At 44.4% G+C, this 27,296-nt stretch overlaps 1 protein-coding gene across 3 annotated transcripts in view; it reads right to left on the reverse strand.

The window, feature by feature from the left end:
• The window catches only part of edil3a (EGF-like repeats and discoidin I-like domains 3a), a 306,460-nt gene that overhangs the window by 103,390 nt on the left and 175,774 nt on the right, over positions 1-27,296 (reverse strand). For all 3 annotated transcript variants that reach the window (XM_084180561.1, XM_084180559.1, XM_084180560.1), the window contains 2 exons: positions 20,643-20,756; positions 7,344-7,525 (listed from right to left, as the gene is read on the reverse strand). In XM_084180561.1, coding sequence (XP_084036687.1) covers positions 7,344-7,525; positions 20,643-20,756 — 296 coding nt within the window. The remainder of the gene's footprint in view (positions 1-7,343; positions 7,526-20,642; positions 20,757-27,296) is intronic.

Genomic DNA, 27,296 nt, shown 5'->3' on the forward strand with positions numbered 1-27,296 from the left:
TTGAAAATGTCCCTGAAAGTCCTTGAATTTGATGCATTCACCTTTAGCACTGACACTGTGTCATTCACACAGGCTGTAATAATGCTGGCACACACTCTTTAGAGTCAAAAAGTATCAGTTGCATACTGTGTTCCTGTAAGGCTAGACAATCTGGACCCTTTCTTTCTAAAATTAGCAACCGAAATTGTCGCAACCCCTATTACTAGCCTGTTCAACCTCTCTTTCGTAACGTCTGAGATCCCCAGAGATTGGAAAGCTGCCACGGTCATCCCCCTCTTCAAGGGGGGTGACACTCTAGATCCAAACTGTTACAGACCTATATCCATCCTGACCTGCCTTTTGAACATTTTTGAAAGCCAAGTTAACAAACAGATCACCGACCATTTCGAATCACACCGTACCTTCTCCGCTATGCAATCCGGTTTCCGAGCTGGTCATGGGTGCACCTCAGCCACGCTCAAGGTCCTAAATGATATTATAACCGCAATCGATTATAGACAGTACTGTGCAGCCGTCTTCATCGACCTGGCCAAGGCTTTCGACTCTGTCAACCACCGCATTCTTATTGGCAGACTAAATAGCCTTGGTTTCTCAAATGACTGCCTCGCCTGGTTCACCAACTACTTCTCAGATAGAGTTCAATGTGTCAAATCGGAGGGCCTGTTGTCTGGACCTATGGCAGTCTCTATGGGGGTGCCACAGGGTTAAAATCTTGGGCCAACTCTTTTCTCTGTGTATTTCAATGATGTCGATCTTGCTGCTGGTGATTCTCAGGTCCACCTCTACGCAGACGACACCATTTTGTCTACATCTGGCCCTTCATTGGACACTGTGTTAACAATCCTCCAAACGAGCTTCAATGCCATACAACACTCCCTCTGTAGCCTCCAACTGCTCTTAAACACAAGTAAAACTAAATGCATGCTCTTTAATCAAACGCTGCTGGCACCCGCCCACCCGACTAGAATCACTACTCTCCACGGGTCTGACCTAGAGTATGTGGACAACTGCAAATACCTAGGTGTCTGGTTAGACTGTAAACTCTCCTTCCAGACTCACATTAAGCATCTCCAATCCAAAGTTAAATCCAGAATCGGCTTCCTATTTCACAACAAAGCCTCCTTCACTCATGCTGCCAAACATGCCCTCGTAAAACTGACTATCCTACCTATCCTTGACTCCGGCGATGTCATTTACAAAATAGCCTCCAACACTCTACTCAGCAAATTGAATTTAGTCTATCACAGTGCCATCTGTTTTGTCACCAAAGCCCCTTATACTACCCACCACTGTGACCTGTACGCTCTTGTTGGCTGGTCCTCACTACATATTCGTCGCCAAACCCACTGGCTATAGGCCATCTATAAATCACTGCTAGGCAAATCCCTGCCTTATCTTAGATTATTGGTCACCATAGCAACACCCACCCGTAGTATGCGCTCCAGCAGGTATATCTCACTGGTCATCCCCAAAGCCAACACCTCCTTTGGCCGCCATTCCTTCCAGTTCTCTGCTGCCAATGACTGGAACGAAATCTCTGAAGCTGGAGACTCTTATCTCCCTCACAAACTTTAAGCATCAGTTGTCAGAGCACCTTACCGATCACTGCATCTGTACACAGCCCATCTGAAATTAGCCCACCTAACTACCTCATCCCCATATTGTTATTTATTTTGCTCATGTGCACCCCAGTATCTCTATTTGCACATCATCTCTTGCACATCTATCATTCCAGCGTTAATATTAATTGTAATTAATTTGCACTATGGCCTATTTATTGCCTTACCTCCATAACTTGCTACATTTGCACACACTGTATATATATTTTATGTTGTATTTTTGACTTTAAGTTTTGTTTTACCCCATATGTAACTATGTGTTGTTGTTTTTATCGCACTGCTTTGCTTTATCTTGGCCAGGTCGCAGTTGTAAATGAGAACTTGTTCTCAACTGGCTTACCTGGTTAAATAAAGTTTAAATAAAAATAAAATAAATAAAATAATTAAGAACACACTTTCATGCCAGGCTGATTAGTCCAGCTGACTTAGTAGACACCTAATGTTGTGAATGTGAACACTGTTTCTAGGCAGTAGTTTAAATCTTAGTGTGTGGAGGAAGTCAGCACTGAACTGTAAACATGACTGATCATTATTATTACTTAATTTAATTGTTGTTGCTCACATATGTTCATACTATACTGAGATATGATAATCCCAGTGAGGGTTTCTGCAGCACCTACATTAACTATTGTACTTCAACATTCACTGAGTGTATAAAACATTAGGAACACCTTCCTAATATTGAGTTGCACCCCCTTTTGCCCTCAGAACAGCCTCATTCGTCGGGGCATGGACTACAAGGTGTTGAAAGTGTTCCACATCGATGCTTGCCCATGTTGACTCCAATGCCTCCAACAGTTGTGTCAAGTTGGCTGGATGTCTTTTGGGTGGTGGACCATTCTTGATACACACAGGAATCTGTTGAGCGTGAAAAACCCAGCAGCATTGCAGTTCACTCAAACCGGTGTGCCTGGCACCTACTAGAGTCTCCCGAGTCTCCCGAGTGGTGCCTTGGTCTAAGGCACTGCATCGCAGTGCTAGCTGTGCCACTAGAGATCCTGGTTCGATTCCAGGCTCTGTCGTAGCCGGCCGCGACCAGGAGACCCATGGGGCGGCGCACAATTGCCTCAGCGTCGTCCAGGGTAGGGGAGGGAATGGCCGGCAGGGATATAGCTCAGTTGGTAGAGCATGGTGTTTGCAACGCCAGGGTTGTGTGTTCAGTATTTTAAAAAAATGTATGCACTAACTGTAAGTCGCTCTGGATAAGAGCGTCTGCTAAATGACTAAAATGTAAATGTAAAATGAACTACCATTACCCGTTCAATGGCACTTACATTTTCTGTCTTGCCCATTCACCCTCTGAATGGCACACATTCACAATCCATGTCTCAGTTGTCTCAAGGCTTAAAAATCATTTAACCTGTTTCCTCCCCTTCATCTATACTGATTGAAGTGGATTTAGCAAGTGACATCAATAAGGGATCATAGATTTCACCTGGAGTCCCTGGTCAGTCTATGTCATGGAAAGAGCAGGTGTTCCTAATGTTTTGTACACTCAGTGTATACCCACACATAGGGTATATATACACTATTTCAGTATTATTAAAAGTATGACACAGTCTGAATGATTTATTTAAGCTTCAGTATTACAGGGCTGGGGACAGAGTCAGGATGTTTTGAGAGCTATGGATCCCCATGAGGGACAAACAGACACACAGAGCAGGAGTGTTATACCTGAACAATGACAGGGCTGACAGCCCGAACCCTCAAACTGATTTCAGATGAGAAAACAAGCACATACACACGCACACACACTTTCAGAACAAACTGCCCCTGTGCCTAAAACTCCATAGCGCTGAGAGAAGTCTACACCTCTCTACTCACGTCCCAATTACCAAGAAGTCCCTCTCCTGAAACCCAGAGCGCTCCCAGAATCCACAGCATCATCCCACGTGGCGTCATTAAAGCCAGCCAAACCGCCTCAGTGATTCATATCTGATTTTCCTTACACACTACATGCGCTTGGCTGCTTTTCTCTTGCTCTCCATCTGTCTCTCTCACCTTTCCCTTCCACGTCTATGTCTTCTCTCGTGCTGCCTCTATCCTCAGATGATGTAGTTGGAGCATTCTCTCTCTACACGCTCTCCTTCTCTTGCTCTTTGACACGTTCTCTCGCCCCTCGTTCTCTCGCCCCCCTCTTCCGCCTCTCTCTCTTCCGCCTGGCCCTGTTGCTGTGATCAACCCCTGATAGTGTTTATTGGTTAACCTGCTAGGAATGAACACAGTGTTGCCAGTAACAGCCTCTCACTGTACTGCGGGCCTAATTACATTTCATCACACCCTCCTCAGGTCCTCTTTTATGTGCTTGTTGTCAGAGATACCGAGAAAGATTTACACTGGGTTACAGAGCGAACGACACAAGATATTGATTTGATGGACACATTTTCAAATAACAGGTGGAAAATAAATCGTTAGAGACACAATGGGAGTCACTAACTGCTGTCAATATCCCCACAATGTAATGTACCCGTTGTTGCTAATACTATTCCAACTAAACAGACACTTACACTCATAGATTTTTTAAAAACTAAGTAAAACTCTGTGGTGCACCAGTAAGCCGTTGGCTTTAGTAGCCTATAATCTACAATCTATCTGGATCCAAAAAGGGTTATCCTACAGACCCTGGCTCGATTCCAGGCTGTATCACAATCCGGACGTGATTGGGAGTCCCATAGGGCGGCGCACAATTGGCCCAGCGTCTTCCGGGTTTGTATATAAGAATTTGTTCTTAACTGACTTGCCTAGTTAAATGTTAAATAAAAAATATAAATATCCAAAGCGTTCTCCTATGGGGACAGTCGAATAACCCTTTTAGGTTTCGAAGAGTGTAGATTCCTGAACTGGCCCCTCTGAGACAAACGTCGGAGTAGTGTGTATATCTGAGTGAAGGGTATGTATTTGCATTTTAGAACAAAACACTTCGGAGGAGTATCACATACGCGCTGTGATTCACTTCAGCAACCCCACTGGTAATACAGTGATGGGAAACTGAGGCTTTCTGAAGGCTTCGGCACATTCACCAAATTGTGCTGAAAAACGGTTCATTACTCAGAGCTTCATTATTTGTTCACAATGCACATTAGTGACATCTACTGGTCAGCAATAAATAGCAGCGTTTGATTATCAGATAGAGTTGAAGTCGGAAGTTTATATACACCTTAGCCAAATGCATTTAAACTCAGTTTTTCACAATTCCTGACATTTAATCCTAGTAAAAATTCCCTGTCTTAGGTCAGTTAGGATCACCACTTTATTTTAAGAATGTGAAATGTCAGAATAATAGTAAAGATAATTATTTATTTCAGCTTTTATTTATTTCATCACATTCCCAGTGGGTCAGAAGTTTACATATACTCAATTAGTATTTGGTAGCATTGCCTTTAAATTGTTGAACTTGGGTCAAACGTTTCGGGTAGACTTCCACATGCTCCCACAATAAGTTGGGTGAATTTTGGCCCATTCCTCCTGACAGAGCTGATGTAACTGAGTCAGGTTTCCTGACACTTTTTCAGTTCTGACCACACATTTTCTATAGGATTGAGGTCAGGGCTTTGTGATGGCCACTCCAATACCTTGACTTCGTTGTCTTTAAGCCATTTCGCCAGAACTTTGGAAGTATGCTTGGGGTAATTGTCCATTTGGAAGACCCATTTGCAACCAAGCTTTAACTTCCTGACTGATGTCTTGAGATGTTGCTTCAATATATCCACATAATTTTCCTTCCTCATGATGCCATCTATTTTGTGAAGTGCACCAGTCCCTCCTGCAGCAAAGCACCCCCACAGCATGATGCTGCCACCCTCGTGCTTCATGGTTGGGATGGTGTTCTTCGGCTTGCAAGGCACCCCCTTTTTCCTCCAAACATAACGAAGGTTATTATGGCCAAACAGTTCTATTTTTGTTTCATCAGACCAGAGGACATTTCTCCAAACGGTATGATCTTTGTCCCCATGTGCAGTTGCAAACCGTAGCCTGGATCTTTTATGGCGGTTTTGGAGCAGTGGCTTCTTCCTTGCTGAGCGGCCATTCAGGTTATGTCGATATAGGACTTGTTTTACTGTGGATATAGATACTTTTGTACCTGTTTCCTCCAGCATCTTCACAAGGTAATTTGCTGTTGTTCTGGGATTGATTTGCACTTTTCGCACCAAAGTACGTTCAACTCTAGGAGACAGAACGCGTCTCCTTCCTGAGCGGTATGACGGCTGCGTGGTCCCATGGTGTTTATACCTGCGTACTATTGTTTGTACAGATGAACGTGGTACCTTCAGGCGTTTGGAAATTGCTCCCAATGATGAACCAGTCTTGCGGAGGTCTACAATTTTTTTTCTGAGGTCTTGGCTGATTTCTTTTGATTTTCCCATGATGTCAAGCAAAGAGGCACTGAGTTTGAAGGTAGGCCTTGCGATACATCCACAGGTACACCTACAATTGACTCATATGATGTCAATTAGACTATCAGAAGCTTCTAAAGCCATGACATCATTTTCTGGAATTTTCCAAGCTGTTTAAAGGCACAGTCAACTTAGTGTATGTAAACTTCTGACCCACTGGAATTGTGATACAGTGAATTATAAGTGAAATAATCTGTCTGTAAACACTTGTTGGAAAAATTACTTGTGTCATGCACAAAGTAGATGTCCTAACCGACTTGCCAAAACTATAGTTTGTTAACAAGAAATGTGTGGAGTGGTTGAAAAATGAGTTTTAATGACTCCAACTTAAGTGCATGTACATTTCCGACTTCAACTGTATACTTTTTTTTCCTCCACTGTTTTAAGTAAAACTCTGTGGTGCAGGTAAGTTGTTGGCTTTAGTAGCTTATAATCAGTTGAAATACCAGGTTCGCAGTTTACATCATGTTTCCCTTTTTTGCATTCAAGTTGACTATTTTTCAAAAACTGCTTAAGACAGAAGTTATTATACTATACAAAACGTAACAAATGATTTGAACAACAGTGCAGAAAGTGTTGTTTCACAGAAAAAATAGAAAGTGTGCTTTCATCGTGATTCGACCTCATACCATCACGTCCCTGAATGTTCTATAGTTCCCTACTCTACTTGCTTAGCTACCGGTCAGGTGAAACTTTTGAACAACATCCTAACTATATTTGTAAGTACGGTGTGCAGTAGAGGTCGGTGTATGAAAGCAGCTTGGAATTGAAGAAAGCACCGGCACCACGGCAAAATCAGTGGGATCTCGCATTTTGTAACACACGGTTTGAAAAATCACGTGATCATGTGATCAAACGAAGCTTCGGACGTCATTGATGACGTACTTCTGAAAAGCGAAACATGCATCGGCACACTGCTTCGAAGTTAGCTGTGTAGCGATTTCGACTCATGCCTCGGAGCTCCGATATCAAACGTAACATCACTAGTAATACACACAGGAGTGGAACCAACAGCATTTTTGTCCAGTGCTCACAGTTTAATTAGCCACTTAACTGAAACACTAATTAACTGTAAAGGACCTGAATTAGGACCAAAGCATTTATAAGTCCCTTCAACTATCCAAACAGATACATTTCTGACAGTGAAGGGACAATTCATAACTTCCTAAACTTCAGTTAATATTGCATTGATGCCAATATTCAGATGTACACACACACTTATCAGATCAATATTCTCTCTGGTGTGGTGTGCGAGGATTTTAGTGTACACATTCGTCTCTGTCTAGTAACCTGAGTGGCTCGTGTCTCCTGGCCGGTGTCTGTGTCTTACCTGGATCCAGGGCCATCTGTCATTCTCGGCAGCCGTCCAGGCGTTGACCAGGCCCTTCTTGTTGAGCCGGGCAAAGTAGGGGTACCATTTCTGCAGGCCGAACAGAGCACGGTGGGTGGACGAGGCTGTTATCTGCTGGTTGGAGATGATGCCCCCCTCCATGCCCAGTGCTCCAGAGCATTCTGAGAGGACAGACATATGTATGAGGTTAGATGAAGGATGAAATATGTATGCAACAATTTGTTTCACACATATCTGTCTAGTGAGTTACAGACATACAGGATGCATATAGTAATAAGACAGATATGCATAGCTGTGTACCAAAGGGGCAGCATTCTTTCTTCATAGGAATAATCTCATCGTCCACAGTCCCATTCTCTACAACACTGCTGCTTTTCAATGTTCCTTCCTCTGTCCATGATTTTCTGTCGTAGTCCATCTCTGTCTCAGAGATGAACAAGATGTATTCCTTGGTTGGGCTCCCCTCCATTACATCAGGCAGAGTCTCAATCGTAGACACCGTGTCTTTGCCTTCGCTAACTGAAATTGTATCTTTATTGCTGCTCTCTCTCATGGAATTCCTGTCCTTGATGTCGTCGAGAGACAGGTCACCTTGACTCGTGTCCATACAACTTTCCTTATTGCTCTGGTTCATTGCCAGGACATCCTCAATGTTTCCACTAGGCCACAGCCCTCTCTCATCGTAGCCCTTGATTACAGGGCCATCCACATGCACAGGAGCCATGGGTCTCTTCTCCAAGTCCTCTAACAAAAAGAGAGACCTCAAACTGGCTCCAAAGGAGCTCCGACTATTCTGTCTGGACAACATCATCACCACAGTCAACAGACTGCAACAGAGTTATATACCTTCAAGGCTGCAGAGCTAAAGTGGAGAGGCATGACACCAATACGGCTCTAATGAAATCACCCAAAGTGTTAGAATCCTTTTCAGAGCACTCAACTTTTTTCCAGGCCTTATTTCTTCCTACTTAGGAACTGCTAAGCAGCATCTCCAGGCACAATAGCAGCCTTTTAACAGCCACATTTGTGGATTTGAAACTCTGCCAATGCCTTCAAAGATAAAAGACTTCTTGTGCTGAACTTGGAGTGCTTATTTTTGTTGTGCCCCTGCTATAATGTGCACCTTGTCAATGGTGTCATTTCTTAAGTATAGTCATACAATTCTTAGAAAGTCTCATTAATAAAGAGAGGTAGATTTGTCACATGCCCATCCCAGTGAGTGACTGTGGGCCAAGGAATGGCAAATTCTGGCTGCTCTTCCATTAGTATTTGGAAGTGGAAGCTTAAACAGCAATTGTTTTAATTTTAACAATTAAGCAAAACAGCCCTCGAATGGCAGGTGTTTAGCACCTACTATCCTAGATAAGCGTTTGTATAATTGCTAGTCTGTCTGCAAAGACATCTGGCTTGCTCTCAAATCACACAACAGTTTGTTAGGTTTCACCTATGCTGTGGTCAATTAGAGTGATATCTAATATCCCTGGGAATGGAATGATTTGACCATGTAGCAATAATAACTGTCAGTTTTTGGATCTATTGGTGCTATCCGGAAAAAGGCAGTTGTGTTATAGAAATTAGTCTTTATCTTCAACTCCACAACAAATAATGGACACTTTATAAAGTCAATGCAAGTAGATAATAGGAGATTGACAATCTTCTGACAAAATGTCATTCTCTTTTCAAAATAGACCAGTTCAATGTGCTGCATCTCAACCATCCGTCCCTGTGTTTCAGGTGAACAGGACCCCTGTGGGGATTTTAAGAGGTAAAAAGGGGTACAGCACAGCTTCCTCTGTACCTCCCATTGCACTAACTCTTTTGACTCATCACATACGCTGCTGCTACTGCTTATTATCTGTCCTGTTGCCTCGTCACTTTAGCCCTACCCATGTGTACATATCTACCTCAATTACCTCGTACCCCTGCACATCGACTAGGTACGGATACCCCGTGTATATAGCCAAGTTATCGTTACTCATTGTGTATTTATTCCTCGTGCTATTATCTTTCTATTACTTTTCTATTTTTCTCTCTGCATCGTTGGAAAGGGCCCGTAAGTTAGCATTTCACTGTTAGTCTGCAGCTGTTGTTTACGAGGCATGTGACACATAACATTTGATTTGATTTGGTGTTAGTGCAGCCCTGATACTTTGGGCTTAATGCCATTAGAGTGTTATGATCAGTGGTGCAATATAAAGGCTGTTATGACACTGCGTTGCAACGCGTATTTTAGGCCTCTGTAAACAACGTCCTTGAGCGTTCCCAACTAACAGCCTCGCTGGGCAAAAATACTGCTGAGTAGCTAACTATGGCACTCTCCTTAGGCGAATAAACCAGCATGTCATTGAGCTAGGCTCAAGCATAAAGGTGTCTTGTGTTTTCAGACCTGCTTCGTATGCTTAGTTTGTAATGAGTACTTTCCATCAGGCACCGACTTCACATATTTGCATATAATTACAGATAAGTATTTTTTTTAAACTGACATAGCACTTCTGATTGAGGATGAATTGTAAAACCTGGGTAAGTTAAAAGCTGGCCACGACTACGCATCCCCTAAACACCCATTTCTCTGGCTAACGCATATGCATACATGCAGGCATGAACAACATGAACATCACCAGGACTTGGGAGAAACCATAACTTTTGCATTTTTAAAGGAAGTCACAGGGTTGAAACTATTGTTGTCTGAGTGACTAAAAACAAAGAGAACAATGAAACATTGAGGAGTGATTTCGTTTACAGTCCATTGTTTTAATTTTGTTTTAATTTGTACTAATTATAATTTCTTCCAGCTTTTTCCAGACAACAGGTAACAGATGACAATAAGGTTAACCTCTTTCTTATAGATCTTTGGCTATGCCAGATATGGTCTATTATTAGCGGCTATAACAATGTTGTTGGCTGATTTAGTTGTTGTATCCACCCTAGATAAGGTTGGTGCGGCTATTTATTCCAAAGCTTTCTTCTCTCTTTAGATTTTCTGCTGCCAATAGTTGGCCACAGTAGCTAGTATTCTCAGAACTTCTAATGCAGTTAGGAGATAATTTAAGACTGAACTGGATCTTATATCAGAGCAATGTGAGACTCTGATGTGTAAAATGGACCATGCACATCAACAGCAAATACTGCCCTACCTAGTCATCAACTTTTTTTTATTGATTTATTTTTAATTGAATTTTAAAAGATACACTCCACCTGCAGTGAAGGCGCTCAACATTTACATTACATTCCAGTCATTTAACAGATGCTCCCATCCAGAGCGACCCACAGGAGCAATCAGGGTGAAGCGCCCTGCTCATCGACAGATCCCCCACCCAACCGACTTGGGGACCCGAGCCAGCGACCTCTCGGCCACCGGTCACACGCTCCCAGCCGCCAGGCCACCTGTGGACCCCAACCATCCAAGACCCGCCCCTCCCCCGCTGTCCTAGCATGCTGATAGTTTATGACACACAACAATATACCTTAGTTTAACACTTATGTGAGATGAGATGTGTATAAACTAAATGGGTCACAATAGGTATGCCTAATTGATGTCTACTCACTTTGGTCAGCATGTTGACCCGTGTAGCTCAGTTGGTAGAGCATGGCACTTGCAACATCAGGGTTGTGGGTTCAATTCCCACGGGGGGCCAGTATGAAAAAAAAAAAAATGTATGCACTCACTAACTGTAAGTCGCTCTGGATAAGAGCGTCTGCTAAATGACTAAAATGTTGACAAAACTGTCCACTTTTTAGAAGACTCCTCAAACATGGAGCAAAATTCAACTACATGTTTTAGCCTTGGGCATTGCTTCCCCTAGCCAATAGGATGTGTCACGAAACACTAGCCTGCAGGGTTAGCCTGCAGCACCAGTCATCAAAGTCTGTGAGGTAACCTTCACCTTTTTGGCAAAACACTCCCCCGTAAGGTGAAAAACACAAATACAAACACTGTGAACCTGTGTAGCCTGAAAAGCAAGGAGACCACTCTCACCACAGTGGGAGACACAATACAACATTTAAAACAACACGAAGAGCAGATCCAGCTGCTGTAACAACGTAGCTGGGCGAGCAGGGAGCCGGTGATGTCTGAGGATTGTCCTAAGGGAGAGTGTGTGTGTGGGTGTGTGTCTGTGTGTGTGTGTGTGTGTGGGTGTGTGTGTGTGTGTGCTGCAGCCTTGGGGACAGCATCCATGTCTGTATTGCACTCATCCTCAAACATCTGAGAAGACGGTATATTACGTGTAATATGGTCATAACTCTACCTGCTGTATATTAAGTGCAATATGTTATGAACTTCACCTGGCCAGCCAGAAGGTCAATTCATTGAAAGAGCATATATGAGTATAGTGGCAAGTGAGAGATGTCAGTATCCCCAAAAGGCCTTTGTGCTTGCTTAAGTCTGGTATCTGAACATTTTTACATTTACATTTTAGTCATTTAGCAGACGCTCTTATCCAGAGCGACTTACAGTTAGTGAGTGCATACATTATATTTTTTATTTTTTTCATATTGGCCCCCCCCGTGGGAAACGAACCCACAAACCTGTTGTTGCAAACGCCATGCTCTACCAACATCCCCTGCCGGCCATTCCCTCCCCTACCCTGGACGACGCTGGGCCAATTGTGCGCCGCCCCATGGGTCTCCCGGTCGCGGCCAGCTACGACAGAGCCTGGATTCGAACCAGGATCTCTAGTGGCACAGCTAGCACTGCGATGCAGTGCCTTAGACCACTGCGCCACTCGGGAGTGATGAATCTCCATCTTCGCCTGGTCCTCTCCTTCTACAAACAGAAATCTATTTATGGAAAAGGGTTATTTTTCAAAATACCCCAACTGGGGAGAATAAATGTATTTGCTCATATTTTTCCTCAAAGAAGGGACTGGTTTGAGGGGAGGGAACCTGTCTTAACAAATATTAGTATTAAAGTGATGGCTAAGCATTGCCATGGTACCATTGTGTTGACAAATAATCCCAATTCAATTTGCAGGTTGGCAATGAATACTAATGTTTACCAAAGGCTGCCTCTCGGTGGTACATGGCAGAAACCATCTAAATCTTGTTATGCCAGACCAGAGAATATAATACATTTCTGTATTTTTCTTCATCCTTTCATTCCTCAATCAAAAGAGGGTTTGGGGGGAATCAAAGAAAAGCACATCACAGGATAAACTTATGACACCTACCTATTCATGACGAGTTTCCACAATAATTATTTTCCGGAGCTGCGTTCGTGACTCAGAGTTCAATAATGTCAAAACAATATGCCTTGTTTCTTTCTTCTTTTCTCTTTATTTAGTTATTTTATCTTCACTACAAATAACTCATTTTCTAAGGCTTCTTTTTTTCATTATTGATTTTTTCTGACATTTCCTACTCTGATTTTCCCTCATTGTATGACTCAATACCGCACCTGGATTTTTTGTATTAGTAGTAATGTATAGCTGATATGAGTAGCATGCAATGTAACCACGAAAAATTAAATTTAAATGCCATTTTAATACCGGACATCCGAGTCAGTGTTGTGACCACAGGTGCACAGTCTAACATATCTAATGTTTTTAATTATAATAGGGCACTCTGTCATATCTGGAATTGGATATTGTAAGGTATACTGTGTGTTTGTCATGAAGCTACACTGAGGAAAATCAGTGCAAGCATTTATCAAAGTCATATTGTTCATTTGTGTGATATTTTCAAAGTACAACGGTAAATTGGTGTGATGCACGATGCAAACTACACTATATATAAGTATATGTTGACACCCCTTTAAATGAGTGGATTCGACAATTTCAGCCACACCCGTTGCTGACAGGTGTATAATATCGAGAACACAGCCATGCAATCTCCATAGACAAACATTGGCAGAAGAATGGCCTTACTGAAGAGATCAGTGACTTTCAACATGGCACCGTCATAGGATGCCACCTTTCCAACAAGTCAGTTCGTCAAATTTCAACCCTGCTAGAGCTTCTCCGGTTAATTGTAAGTGATGTTTTTGTGAAGTGGAAATGTCTAGGAGCAACAACGGCTCAGCCGCGAAGTGGTAGGGCACACAAGCTCACAGAACGGGACCGGCGAGTGGTGAAGCGCGTAAGGCGTAAAAATCGTCAGTCCTCGGTTGCGACACTCACTACCGAGTTCCAAACTGCCTCTGGAAGCAACATCAGCACAATAACTGTTCGTCAGGAGCTTGAAATGGGTTTCCATGGCCGAGCAGCCGCTCACAAGCCTAAGATCGCCATGCGCAAAGCCAAGCGTCGGCTGGAATGCAGTAAAGCTCGCCGCCATTGAACTCTGGAGCAGTGGAAACGCGTTCTCTGGAGTGATGAATCACACTTCACCATCTGGCAGTCCGACAGGTGAATCTGGTTTTGGCGGATGCCAGGAGAACGCTACCTGCCCTGAATGCATAGAGCCAACTGTAAAGTTTGGTGGAGGAGGAATAATGGTCTCGGGCTGTTTTTCATGATTCGGACTACGCCACGTAGTTCCACTGAACTGAAATCTTAATGCTACAGCATACAATTACATTCTAGACAATTATGTGCTTCCAACTTTGTGGTAACTGTTTGGGGAAGGCCCTTTCCTGTTTCAGCATGACAATGCCCCCGTGCACAAAGCGAGGTCCATACAGAACTGGTTTGTCGAGATCGGTGTGAAAGAACTTGAATGGCCTGCACAGAGCGTTGACCTAAACCCCATCAAACACCTTTGGGATGAATTGGAATGCCGACTGCGAGCCAGGCCTAATTGCCCAACATTAGTACCCAACCTCCCTAATGCTCTTGTGGCTGAATGGAAGCAAGTCCCCACAGCAATGTTCCAACATCTAGTCGAAAGCCTTCCCAGAAGAGTGGAGGCTGTTATAGCATCAAAGGCGGGACCAACTCCATATTAATGCCCATGATTTTGGAATGAGATGTTCGACAAGCAGGTGTCCACATACACTACATGACCAAAAGTATCTTCCTGATTAAACATAGTTTACACCTGTAGACATAAATGCTAAACAGTTTGTTTGAAAATCTCTCTCACTAGCTATCTATTGCTCTCTCTTACCACACACACACACTAAATCAAGGACATTCAATGTATTTTTGAAATGGGTATTTTAAAACACTCGTCAGGGAATCTCTGGCAGCATCATGCACAATGAACCATGTCCTTATCATATAATGCCTGTCCAGAAAACTAGTTCAGTTTACCCGCCCACCGCACTCCCCAAATGTACTGCCAGGGAAGCCATTGTATAACACTGAAAAACATTGCAGCAACTAAGCCTTAGCAAATGCTCGAACACTTTATCAATACTGTAGAAGCGTTCGAAACACTAACAATGTTGTAGACATTCTCTACCAACCATAGCAGCAACCCTAGCAGCAACACTTTAACAACGCTACTCCAACTCTGTGACAACGTTCACCTTGTCGGGATGAAGGGGCATCTTTAATGAGCTGTCTGCCAGCCGTGCGTCCGTCAGAGCAGAGCAGCTGTGGTTGGTGGCCCTAGGCCTCGGCCTGCTGCCCCCTGTGCATACATCAGCCCCTCCGACAGCACACATCACTAATGCCACCGTCGCTACCATGTGAAAGCTGAATCCATCTCCCTCAAGGCCTACCTACAGCCGCAAACAAATTAAACCACACTGAAATTAACGCAACCGCAACAATACTCAGGAGAAGAAAGACTGGAGGAATGGGGAGAGAATAGCAAACATTCTGATATGTGGATTATTATTTATTTTTTATGCACACTCACAGAATTATGTTTTACTCATTTACTGTGAATACCCATTGACTTGATGCACGCACACACAGAAACACACACACCTGTGAATGCACACACACACCATGCCAGTGGGCATTTACTAGCGTGATTGAGTCCCAACTGAACTCTCACCAATCCTCATGGCAGTCCTTTAACTCACTTACCCTCATTTTGCTTGAGGTAAACCACCCCTGGATTGGCCCCATTGAATGACACACTCAAGACTTCCCAAAAAATCATTCCAGGCAGTAGCAGTTGCTTGGTGATATAGCTCAGTTGGTAGAGCATGGCGCTTGCAACGCCAGGGTTGTGGGTTTGTTTCCCACGGGGGGCCAGTATGAAAATGTATGCACTCACTAACAGTAAGTTGCTCTGGATAAGAGTGTCTGCTAAATGACTAAAATGTAAAATGTCGATTAGCCCGAGGCTACACAGAGACAATAACAGTAGGGTGCTAACAGTGACAGGAAACCAGACCTAATTCCCAGAAATTGCCTAACTAATGAACAAGGTTTATTTGAGCCAACAAGCTTCAGGGTTTGGAAAAACAAGCCACTTTTGAAGATGATGAGACAGTGAGCAGTCCTCTCATTCTGTGCAGCAATGGAAATAAGCAAATAACTATCTAGAGTAGGCTACTTCCTCTCTCCTCCATACAGCTCTCAGAATAGCATTTAGTAGGTATTTGTCTACCTTTGTCTGATCTCCAGCTTTCATCCAAATCAAAGACAGGGTTTGCACTCGATGAAAGCTGCCTTGGTCTGGTTGAAGGAATAGATTATTTTTGGTTCAAGGCATTCAATTGGCTGACACTGGTTGCCCCCATGACATTGCCATGAGTAAATGTGTGCTGTCAAATCTGAGACAAGTATCACTGTTCATTTCCAATAATTACTTTTCAACTGATGAAGATTGCCTGATAGATTTACAATAACATGTCCTTGAGTTTTGCTACTGATTTATGGATTGGTTTATTCACATGCATGATATGTATTTCAAAGAGTTTGTTATGGATTTCCTTTCAGCATGCTTCACAATGACAAGAGGTTGGTGTCACCTTAATTGGGGAAAACAGGCTTGTGGTAATGGCTGGAGCAGAATTAGTGGAATGGTATCAAATACATCAAGCACATGGTTTCCATGTACGCCGTTCCGGCCATTATTAAGAACCGTTCTCCCCTCAGCAGCCTCCTGTGTTCACAATACCAGACTTTTTCAGGATTGTGTCACGCCCTGACTCAGGGGACGTTTAATTGTTGAGTCAGGGTGTGGATATTCCGTGTTGTGTTGTTTTCTATGTTTAGTTCTAGATCGTTTAGATCTATGTTGGCCAGGGTGGTTCCCAATCAGAGGCAGCTGTAGCTCATTGTCTCTGATTGGGGCCCATACTTATGCAGCCGTTTGGCACCATTCTGTGTGGGATCTTGTTCCGTATAGGTATGTTATTAGTCTACCTTGGACTTCACGTATCGTTTGTTTGTTGTTTTGTTCGTGTTCAGTACGTTAATAAATATGTACGATTATCACGCTGCGCCTTGGTCCGTCTCATCCGTAAACGATCGTGACAGAAGATCCCACCAACTAAGAACCAAGCAGCGTGTCCAGGAACAGACAGCCTGGACCTGGGAGGAGATCCTGGACGGGAAGGGATCCTAGACTTGGGAGGAGATTCAGGCCGGAATGGATCGCCGTCCTTGGGAGGAGACTGTGGAGGCACGCTATAGAGAGGAGCAGCGGCAACGCAGAGGGTGCCGGCCGAGGAGGAAGCCCGAGAGACAGCCCCAATAATTTTTTTGGGGGGGGCTAAAAGGGTGGTTGGCGGAGCCTAGTGTTAGAGCAGAGCCAACTCCCCGTACTCATGCAAAGAAGCGTGTGACTGGGCAGGCTCCGTGTTATGCGGAGCCACGTACTGTGCCGCGAGTGTTCCGGCACAGTCCTGTACGTCCTGTGCTAGCACCACGCACGTGTCGTGCGAAGATGGGCATTCAGCCAGGATGGGGTGTGCCGGCTCAACGCTCGTGGTCTCCAGTACGCCTCCTCGGTCCCGTATACACTGCGCCGGTGCTACGTGCTGTATCGTCAGTACGCGTGCACAGCCCCGTACGTCCTGTGCTAATGCCTCACACATATTGTGTGGAGGTAGGCATTCAGCCAGGACGGGTTGTGTCAGCTCTCCGCTCCAGACCTCCAGTGCGCCTCCACAGTCCGGTACGGCCCGTTCCTGCTACCCACACCAAGCCAGTGGTGCGTGTTCCCAGTCCAGCCCGGCCCGTTCCTGCTCCCCGCACAGAGCCAGTGGTGCGCGTCGCCAGCCCGGTCCGGCCTGTTCCTGTCCCTCGCACCAAGCCAGTGGTGCGCGTCGCCAGCCTGGTCCGGCCTGTTCCTGTCCCTCGCACCAGGCCAGTGGTGCGCGTCGCCAGCCCGGTCCGGCCTGTTCCTGCCCCTCGCACCAAGCCAGTGGTGCGCGTCGCCAGTCCGGTACGGCCCGTTCCTGCTCCCCGCACCAAGCCAGTGGTGCGCGTCGTCAGCCCGGTCCGGCCCGTTCCTACTCCCCGCACCAAGCCAGTGGTGCGTGTGTCCAGTCCGGCACGGCCCGTGCCTGTTCCACCGGTGCCTGGTCCGGCACCGGTCAGCTGCTCCACTCCGGAGCCAGAGCAATCCGCTCCACCGGGGTCCGGTCCAACTCCAGTCAGCGGATCCACTCCGGAGCCAGAGCAATCCGCTCCACCGGGGTCCAGTCCAGCTCCGGTCAGCCGCTCCACTCCGGAGCCAGAGAAGTCCGCTCCACCGGTGCCCAGTCCAGCTCCGGTCAGCGGCTCCAGTCCGGAGCCTGTGCAGTTCGATCCACCGTCGTCGGGTCCAGCTCTAGTCAGCGGTGCCAGTCCAGACCCAGACGTCAGCCCCTCTCCATTTTCGGGGTCTCCCACACCAGGGTCCAGACAGGACTTGGTACGTCGTGGGAGGAAGGAGAGGGGAAGCAGCGCGCCGAGGTCCAGACCAGACCAGGGGCGCAACAGGGAGGTGGAGAGAAAGTGGTGGTCACGCCCGGAGCCGGATCCGCCTCCGAGGCGGAATGCCCACCCGACCCCTACCCTGTTATGTTTATGTGGCGCGGTCGGAGTCCGCACCTTTGGGGGGGGGGGTACTGTCACGCCCTGACTCAGGGGACGTTTAATTGTTGAGTCAGGGTGTGGATATTCCGTGTTGTGTTGTTTTCTATGTTTAGTTCTAGATCATTTAGATCTATGTTGGCCAGGGTGGTTCCCAATCAGAGGCAACTGTAGCTCGTTGTCTCTGATTGGGGACCATACTTAGGCAGCCGTTTGGCACCAGTCTGTGTGGGATCTTGTTCCGTATAGGCATGTTATTAGTCTACCTTGGACTTCACTATCGTTTGTTTGTTGTTTTGTTCGTGTTCAGTACGTTAATAAATATGTACGCTTATCACGCTGCGCCTTGGTCCGTCTCATCCGTAAACGATCGTGACAACTTGACATGGTTTCAAATGGTAAAATCAAACTTTACATGGATTTTCATGTTACGCATTTTATGAAACAGTTCACACAGACATTGTTTGCTTGAGCTTTCTACTGCCAACCTGGCTAACTTTACAGAACCATTATTCAGATGGAATATCTATAGCAAACAATTAAATGTATTTCCCATTTCAATGGGTTGCAGTGCACAATAACAATGTTCTACAACACAATAGGGTTGTTATTAATCCATAGAAATTGTTCAGACATTGAAAATGTCATGATGATAAGGTAAAAAAGACAACCTTCACACTTGGGGTCTTTACAAAATACAAACATAAGGAAATAATGACGATTTTCTGGAGCATATCTAGATTAAATTGTTTACAGACTGTAAATGCTGAGGCACTTTTTAGTGATATTTCCCTCTGTTTGAAAAAAACTCTGCTATCTGGCATGTGCAGACTTCAGTTAATCCCGCAAACAACCTTCTTCACAGCAACGGCTGTGCCGAAGCACAGAAGCCAGGTTGAAAAATAGTTCAAGGCTCCCAACCCTGGTCTGATTCAAAAAGTCAGGGCATCAAAGAGACCAAACAATGCTGGTGGAAATGGTATCCACTGTGGTGCCATATTTCCGCTGATTGATGCTGATCAAATAAGTGGGTAATCGTCTCGGAACTCATAACTGTGGTTGCATAACTGATATGAAGGGGTTTCTATGAATAAGCAATGCTAAGGAGAAAATGCCGGATATTTGTTAATGAGTGACTTCACTTATTTGACCCACCACAAAATAAAAGACAGGAAATGAAGGAAATGATTTGTCTTCTTCCTGAAAAGCATTAACTATGCTTTCTGGGAAAAAGTTTGTCATCCATTTTATTTTATTATTTTTTTTTGGGGGGGGGGGGGGGGGGGGGGTGAGTGGTCTATCCATATGTGTTGGTTGTGATGTCATGGCAAGATGTTTCAAATTAAAGCCCAAACATTCCTCATAGCCACACATTATGAAATGATGTAGTATATGATCGTAATTTAAGATTTGATATGGATCCAATGAGACAATAATGGGGTGGCGCACAATTGGCCCAGCGTCATCCAGAGTAGGGGAGGGAATGGCCAGCAGGGATGTAGCTCAGTTGGTAGAGCAAGGCGTTTGCAACGCCAGGGTTGTGGTTCGATTCCCACAGGGGGCCGGTATGAAAAATAAAAAAAATATGTATGCACTCACTAACTGCAAGTCGCTCTGGATAAGAGCGTCTGCTAAATGACTAAAATGTAAATGTAAATAATAGAAGATTGTACTCTACAGGTAAATTATAATACAAGGACTGATTATACATAAATGTGTGTGGTCTTATCGTTTTCAATGACAACTTTAATACTAAACCACCGCAGCTGTACTTGACTACATATTATACATTCTCTGGCAACATCTTTTGCTTCTCTTTCAAAAAATCTCTGCTAGACGGTGCCACAAGTTGCTCCAATGCCTGAGTTATAAAATATTCAGTTCAGCTCCCACCGGACTACTCAAAACTAGCACATTGCTGTAACTATAAGAGATTGTGCCTGTCCCTATACAGGGAATATGTCTAGTGATGTCTGGGTAAGGTTAAGAATATATGTGTGTGTGTGTGTGTGTGTGTGTGTGTGTGTGTGTGTGTGTGTGTGTATGTGTGTGTGTGTTGGTGTGTGTGTTTGTGTGTCTTGCAACGTCTGCTCATTGATTGTCTGCAGTCATGGAGGAGCTTTTGACAAAGTCAGTCTCATCTTGAACAACCCTGAATCTTCACAACAATCTCCGCAGCACACAGATGAAGACGCGTGTGGATTTAGATACAGAAAGATGGATAGAGAGATAAAGAAAGAGATGGAATGATCCCATTCCCTAAAGCCTCACAAAATGAAAGAATGTTCTTGCCCTGTTTGCCAGCAGTAGCTACCAACGTCATCAGTTGTACGCAGAAAAGCCAGGCAAGGGTGATCATGAAATAGAAGAGAAAAGATAAGAGGAAGATCAAATAAACAAAAAACACAGCACTTACTGTATTGGCAGTTCCTTCCCATGTACTCCCCAGGGCATTCGCAAGAGTAGTTGGCAACCAGATCTGTGCAGATCCCACCATTTTTACACGGGTCTTTCTCGCATTCATTAACATCTGCAAGAGCCAAGAAAACAGAAAAGAGGCCCATTAACTTATTTAAAGCACACATGTTGGCAATTAGCAGGACCTCATTCTCATTAGAATGCATTGGTGGGGAGAATGTATTGAATTTGCTTCGTTTGTTACTTGATTCTGCCTCCCCCAAAATGCTTTCACAGAGACAGAGGGGCTGGTTTCCTGAATCTAATAAGTCTAATGGTTTCCTGGGATTGACCGTTAATGCTACACACCAATTTGGGTTTGGGACTCTCAACAAACAAATATAGCAGGCTATTGCACCAATCGTCGTGTAGAGTTTAGCAATGCAATGTGAAGAAAGTAGGTTTCAATAAGTGTTAACCTCTACGGGATCGGTGTCCAGTATACGGGACGGTTGAGCTAAAGTGCGCTAATGTGATTAGCATGACTGTTGTAAGTAACAGAAAACTTTCCAGGACATAGACATGTCTTATATGGGCAGAAAGCTGAAATTTTTGTTAATCTAACTGCACTGTCCAATTTACAGTAGCTATTACAGTGAAAAAATACCATGCTATTGTTTGAGGGGAGTGCACAACAACAAAAAACGTATCACGGCAACTGGTTTGATACATTCACCTCTGAAGGTAAATAATGTACTTACATTCAGTAATCTTGCTCTGATTTGTCATCCTAAGGGTCCCAGAGATAAAATATAGCATAGTTTTGTTTGATAAAATCAATTTTTATATTAAAATGTAGGAAATGGGTTCTACAGTTTGAACCCCTGCTGTCTCTGGCTCCACACCCACCCTGCCCGGCCATCTAGATATGTGAAAGTTAGTGTATAAGCTAATGATCCATCATGTATGACACTGCTGGGAGTGTATAAACTTACATTTTGTATTACCATATAATTTTTGTATGTTCTCTATAGTTATGTACTTGAAAATGTATCAATTGACCAATTCGGCACATTTGTGCAGACTTGATAGAAAATAGTCCAGTAGTGCAATGCTTCACTGGATCAATCTGAAACTTTGCACACACACTGCTGCCATCTATTGGCCAAAATCGAAATCGCTCCTAAACTGCAATATTATATTGTGGCCTTTCTCTTGCATTTCAAAGATGACGAAAAACTAAAACTAAAAAACGCATGTTTTTTTGTTTGTATTATCTTTTACCAGATCTAATGTGTTATATTCTCCTACATTTATTTCACATTTCCACAAACTTCAAAGTGTTTCCTTTCAAATGGTATCAATAATATGCATATCCTTGCTTCAGGTCCTGAGCTACAGGCAGTTAGATTTGGATATGTCTGATCCTTAAGAGGTTAAAGGAATGTATTCGTCTTCAATCTGGCTGCAATTAGCGGGTCTCTTGCCATTTAATCTACAGATCAGAGAACCGTGATAAAAGTCAGTCATCATGTTCTTTTGAGGCAGATCGAAATCAACGAACAATGCTTTCTTTCCAAAAATCACCATTGGCCCTCAGTCTCGGTTTTCTATGTCTGGAATCTGTTACGGACAGTGTTTAGTGTATGGGGCCAAGTCCTGCTGAGAATAACCTGTGTCCTGCTGAGAATAGGATGTGTTTTGTGATTGTATAGTATATCTCATAAAGGAACCCACAGCCTCATGAACACAAGTATAAGGTTTCATTCGATTTTGAGAAGAACCATAACTTGGCATTAATTAAATTTGGCAACATACCCATAAGCAAAGGGCTCATTCCCCCTCTAGTAAAGTGAGTACTAAAACACTTAATCCTACTCTAAAGCATGCCCCTACTCTTCAGTGACTATACACACGGACTTCATGAATATGGAACATAGTCAGCAAGCTTAAGAACTCAAATATGATTAAAGTCTAAGCCTGTTTGATTGCTTCATCTTTCTGAAATGTTATCTTCAACATCTAAGAATTTAATCAATTCCAGATTAAGGCTGTAATGTAACAAAATGTGGAAAAAGTCAAAAGGTCTGAATACTTTTTGAATGCACTGTATATCCACCGTTATTTATAAAGAGCACATGTAGACCACCACTGACATGATGTTTGTGAATATGGTGAGAACATCGCTGCTGGTATCAACCTTCTCAACCTGATGGTGGTAAGAAGTCAAGCACTGAAATAAATTAGGAAAAGTCCTCCATAACTGAGTAGAATCCTCTAGAACATGCATCCCGCTGGGACACAAAGGAAACAAAATAACATTATATTTTGAGAAGCATATCATCATCTGGATCATACTGTAAGTTCAAAGTGAGAAAGACAAGGGCTTTCACCGCTGCCTCTACAGAGAAAGACATTGGTATCGGCCTCGTGTGGTAGGTAGGTAGGTAGCAGTGGCGGTCAGCGCTGTTTAAGATGAGTGTCCATCATGAGGTTGCTACTACCTAGCCTATGAATTAAAGTTTACTATGTAGATGCACACAGCTCGAGAGACAAATTTGAGGTGACAGACAGTGACACATGGACTGACAGTGACATTCAATACCACCTTGCACACTCTTGCCTGCATCTAGCTTATATAGGGTGTAATCATTAGTCCAACAGTTACAAACAAGAGTTTTGGACAAATTCAGGTATGTTATCCCCGTTTTGTTCCGTTTCCTTCCGTTGAAGAAAGTTTTTCAATTTGAATCAGCGGAATGAATACACCCCTGATCACGCGTAAAACACAGTTCACTTTCATAGCAGCCATGTTGTAGTCCTTCTCGCATGCGCTCTCCTCCTCTTACCTCTTCCCTTCGCTTGTGGACTTCAATGCACAACACATCAGCTGTATGTGACCAGGCGAAAATACCTTTCCAAGCCAAACTGCTACACACAGCCTACATCGTTGTCACCATATTTGCTAAAGTAACGTCATAGTCAGCATAGCTAATACGCGTTAGTAAACCCGCTACAATCATGCAGTAACGTTACGGTGTACAGTCAGTGTAATATTCATATGTGTCAACATACTGAATTGTAATTGGTTGCATTCTACAGTCGTATCATACTGTGCTATGATTGGTTAAGACCACCCAGGTTGTGAAGTCATTTTCAGTTGATCATGGCCGGAGACACGTGAACATGCCAGTTTTAACTAGTTAATAAAGAGCTACATTTATAAAGATCCTGTCGTACTGCATTTTATTATTTTGTACAAAGCGTGCAAAACAAGACAGTCAGTAAGCAGTTACAGAAGCTTACCTTGACTTGGAAGAGTTCCAGTGTTGTGTTGGATAGTCATAGCCAGCTAGCTAACATATCATCCCTCTGTTTGAGCAGGGTGTTTCAGTAGACTGAACTAGCTAGCTGCATTTGCTAGCTAAGTAAGTGGAAAAAAAAGACGTAATCTCCGTCATTTTGTAAGAAATTAATTTGTTCAAAACTGTTCAACTATTGTCTTTCTCTCTCTTTGAGTCAACTACTCACCACATTTTATGCACTGCAGTGCTAGCTAGCTGTAGCTTATGCTTTCATAAGCTACAGCTTTACCCCTACCTACATTACCTCGACTAACCTGTACCCCCGCACATTGACTCGGTACCGGTACCCCCTGTATATAGCCTCATTATTGTTATTTTATAGCGCTTTTTTTTTTAAACTTGAGTTTATTTAGTAAATATTTTCTTAACTCTTTCTTTAACTGCATTGTTGGTTAAGGGCTTGTAAGTAAGCTTTTCATGGTAAGGTCTATCTATACCTGTTGTATTCGGTGCATGTGACAAATACAATTTGATTTGATTTGATTGGGTGGACAACATGTCAGTTCATGCTGCAAGAGTTCTGATAGGTTGGAGGACGTCCTCCGGAAGTTGTCATAAACAATTGCTGTGTAAGTCTATGGAAGGGGGTGAGAACCATGAGCCTCCTATGTTTTGTATTGAAGTCAATGTACCCAGAGGATGATGGAAGCTAGCTGTCCTCCGGCTACACCATGGTGCTACCCTACAGAGTGCTTTGGAGGCTACTGTATACCTTATTTGCAAAATAGTGTGTTTTAATCAATTATTTGGTGACGTGATTATATTTAGCATAGTTTTATCTAAAAATGATAACTGGTAATGTTTTGAACTGGTAATGAAATTCACTGAGGAGGATGGTCCTCCCCTTCCTCCTCTGAGGAGTCTCCACTGGTAGGTAGGTAGGTAGGTAGGGGGTTGTGGAGTTCTTCTAAGTTGCAGCACAAGATAGGCTGATCAAATCACACCTCAGGGTTTAGTCCTCTTTGATAATACTTAAGAGGTGACATACTCCCCTCTTTAAACTTTGGGAGTGGGGATGGGATGGAGAGACATGAAACGATAGTTACCGGAGTTGTAACTCCAGTTCTATGAGTGGAGCGGAGCCCCATAGGGGAGCTCTGCTCCTATTGGTTTACCCCGCTGCCTAGGCAGCGAACAAAATTATGCACACACCTGCAGCCAATAGGAGTACAGGTGTCCCTATAAGAGGGGACGCTTCCCCTCAATCAGCCTCCCGAGAATTATCTTCAGCGAGACTGGAGGGTCGGCAAGGCCTTAAGTCCTATGGGGCTCCGCTCCACTCATAGAACTGGAGTTACAACTCCGGTAACTATCGTTCTATATCATGGAGCTCTGCCCCTAGGGGAGCTCTGCTCCTATTGGTTTAAGGTGGAGCGCAACGCTCCAAAATGTACTCCCTGCCGAGCCCAACACTTTCCACTTAAATGAAAAGGTCGGGCCTAGCAATGGCTGCGACCAAGTCCCACAGTACTGTAACACACTGTGTCACAATATACTGTGTCCTCGGTACAAATCCGCCCCACCTAGTCCAATGGCATTGCCAATGTCTAGTGGGCAGATAACCAGAATATGAGCCATACTAATCTGCGCAGATAGATGATGTCACAATTCCATCAATATTTTATGACCGATCTAATAGTAATGTAACAAAGTTACAAAAACTATTTCCCTCATCATCCTCCCCCAACCCAGTAACACTGGTGGGCAGATTAATAACATTCCCTCTACTGTACTGAACATGTCAGTCATTTATGTCTCCCTCTAACAGGAGCGGACCTGAAAGAGACCTACCTCTTTAGTCCTGCATTCCTTTCTCCTAGCTCAAGGCCTCCCATCAGCTACACTGAGTACAGACCGAGCCAAAGAGTTAGAAGACATATCCAAGAGATAGAAACTGATAAATGGAGATGGTGACGACCACGACGCCGCTGCACAAATATCCTCTACCCCTGTTCCTCTGAAAAGGGCAATAGAAGCCGCTACTCCACGAGTGGAGTGGGCTCTTATACCCTGAGGCAATTGTCGCCCCGCTGCCTCATAAGCTGTCTTAATGCCTTCGCAAAGCCAATGAGATAGACGCTGTTTCAAAAGTGGTCTACCTAGTGCAGCCGCACCGTGACACACAAACAGCTGACGTGATGACCTAATTGCTTCTGTGCGCTCAACGTAACACGCCAAAGCGCACACTGGGCACAGGCGATGGAGCCTTTCCTCTCTCCTCTCCCAATGGGGAGGGGGAGAAAAAGCCCACAGCTCCACGGTCTGTGATCTATATGAGCTCTTAATAACCTTCGGCATAAATGCCAGGTTAGGACGTAACACCGCTCTGCTCAAATCGCCATTAATGGCAAGGCAGTCGGGTCTCGTCGAAAGAGCACACAAATCACTGACACGCTTAGCAGTAGTCAAAGCGAGCAACAGTGCCGTCTTCAAAGACAGCATCTTGAGGGGAATTTGGTTCAATGGTTCAAACGGTGGCTCGCAGAGCGCTTCGAGTACCAGAGCCAAATCCCACTGAGGAACCGTGGCTCTAGGCGTTGGCCTAAGCCGCCGTGTTCCCAAAAGGAAACGTTTCACCAGAGGGTGGCTGAAGACAATGTCTCTGCCAAATCCCTCATGACAATCCGAAATCGCCGCTGCAAACACCTTAATGGTGGTGGGCGATCATTGCTTATCAAATAAGAACTATAGGAACGATAGAACACTCTCAACCTGACAGCACACGGGGTCCACATTTTCTGTGGCACACCACTGTGAAAACACGTTCCATTTGCTGGCATAAACCCTGGAAGTGGAACCGGCACGTGAACCCTGTATGGTTCTGATTACAGAATCAGATAACCCACGGCGCTCTAGCCTGTCTCTCTCAGGAGCCAAGCCTTCAGTGGTTGGCCGATTATGGGCAACTGCCCTATCGTGCCTCCCGCCTGAGACAACGTGTCCCGTTGATGTGGAATTGGCCAAGGTGGTGCAATCAACATCTGAATCATCTCCGCGAACCATGGAGCCCCTGGGCGATCGGGAGCCACCAATATGATTGACAGCCCGCCTGATCTCATCCTGGCTAACAGTGGGAGAATGCAGGACAGCGGTGGGAAAGCATACAGGAGAACTCTCGGCCACGGTCAGTGCACAAATGCGTCCCTTCCAAGTGGCGGTTCGTCCTGAGCTCGAAGAGAGAACCAAAGAGGGCAATGCGGGTTCACGCGTGATGCAAATAGATCCACCTCTCCCGAACCGTTCCCAAATTTGGAGAACGATGTTCGGGTGCAGACGCCACTCGTCGTCCCGAGGACCCCCTCGAGACA

Source organism: Coregonus lavaretus (assembly GCF_964263955.1).
Source record: "Coregonus lavaretus genome assembly, chromosome: 17".
NCBI lineage: Eukaryota > Metazoa > Chordata > Actinopteri > Salmoniformes > Salmonidae > Coregonus > Coregonus lavaretus.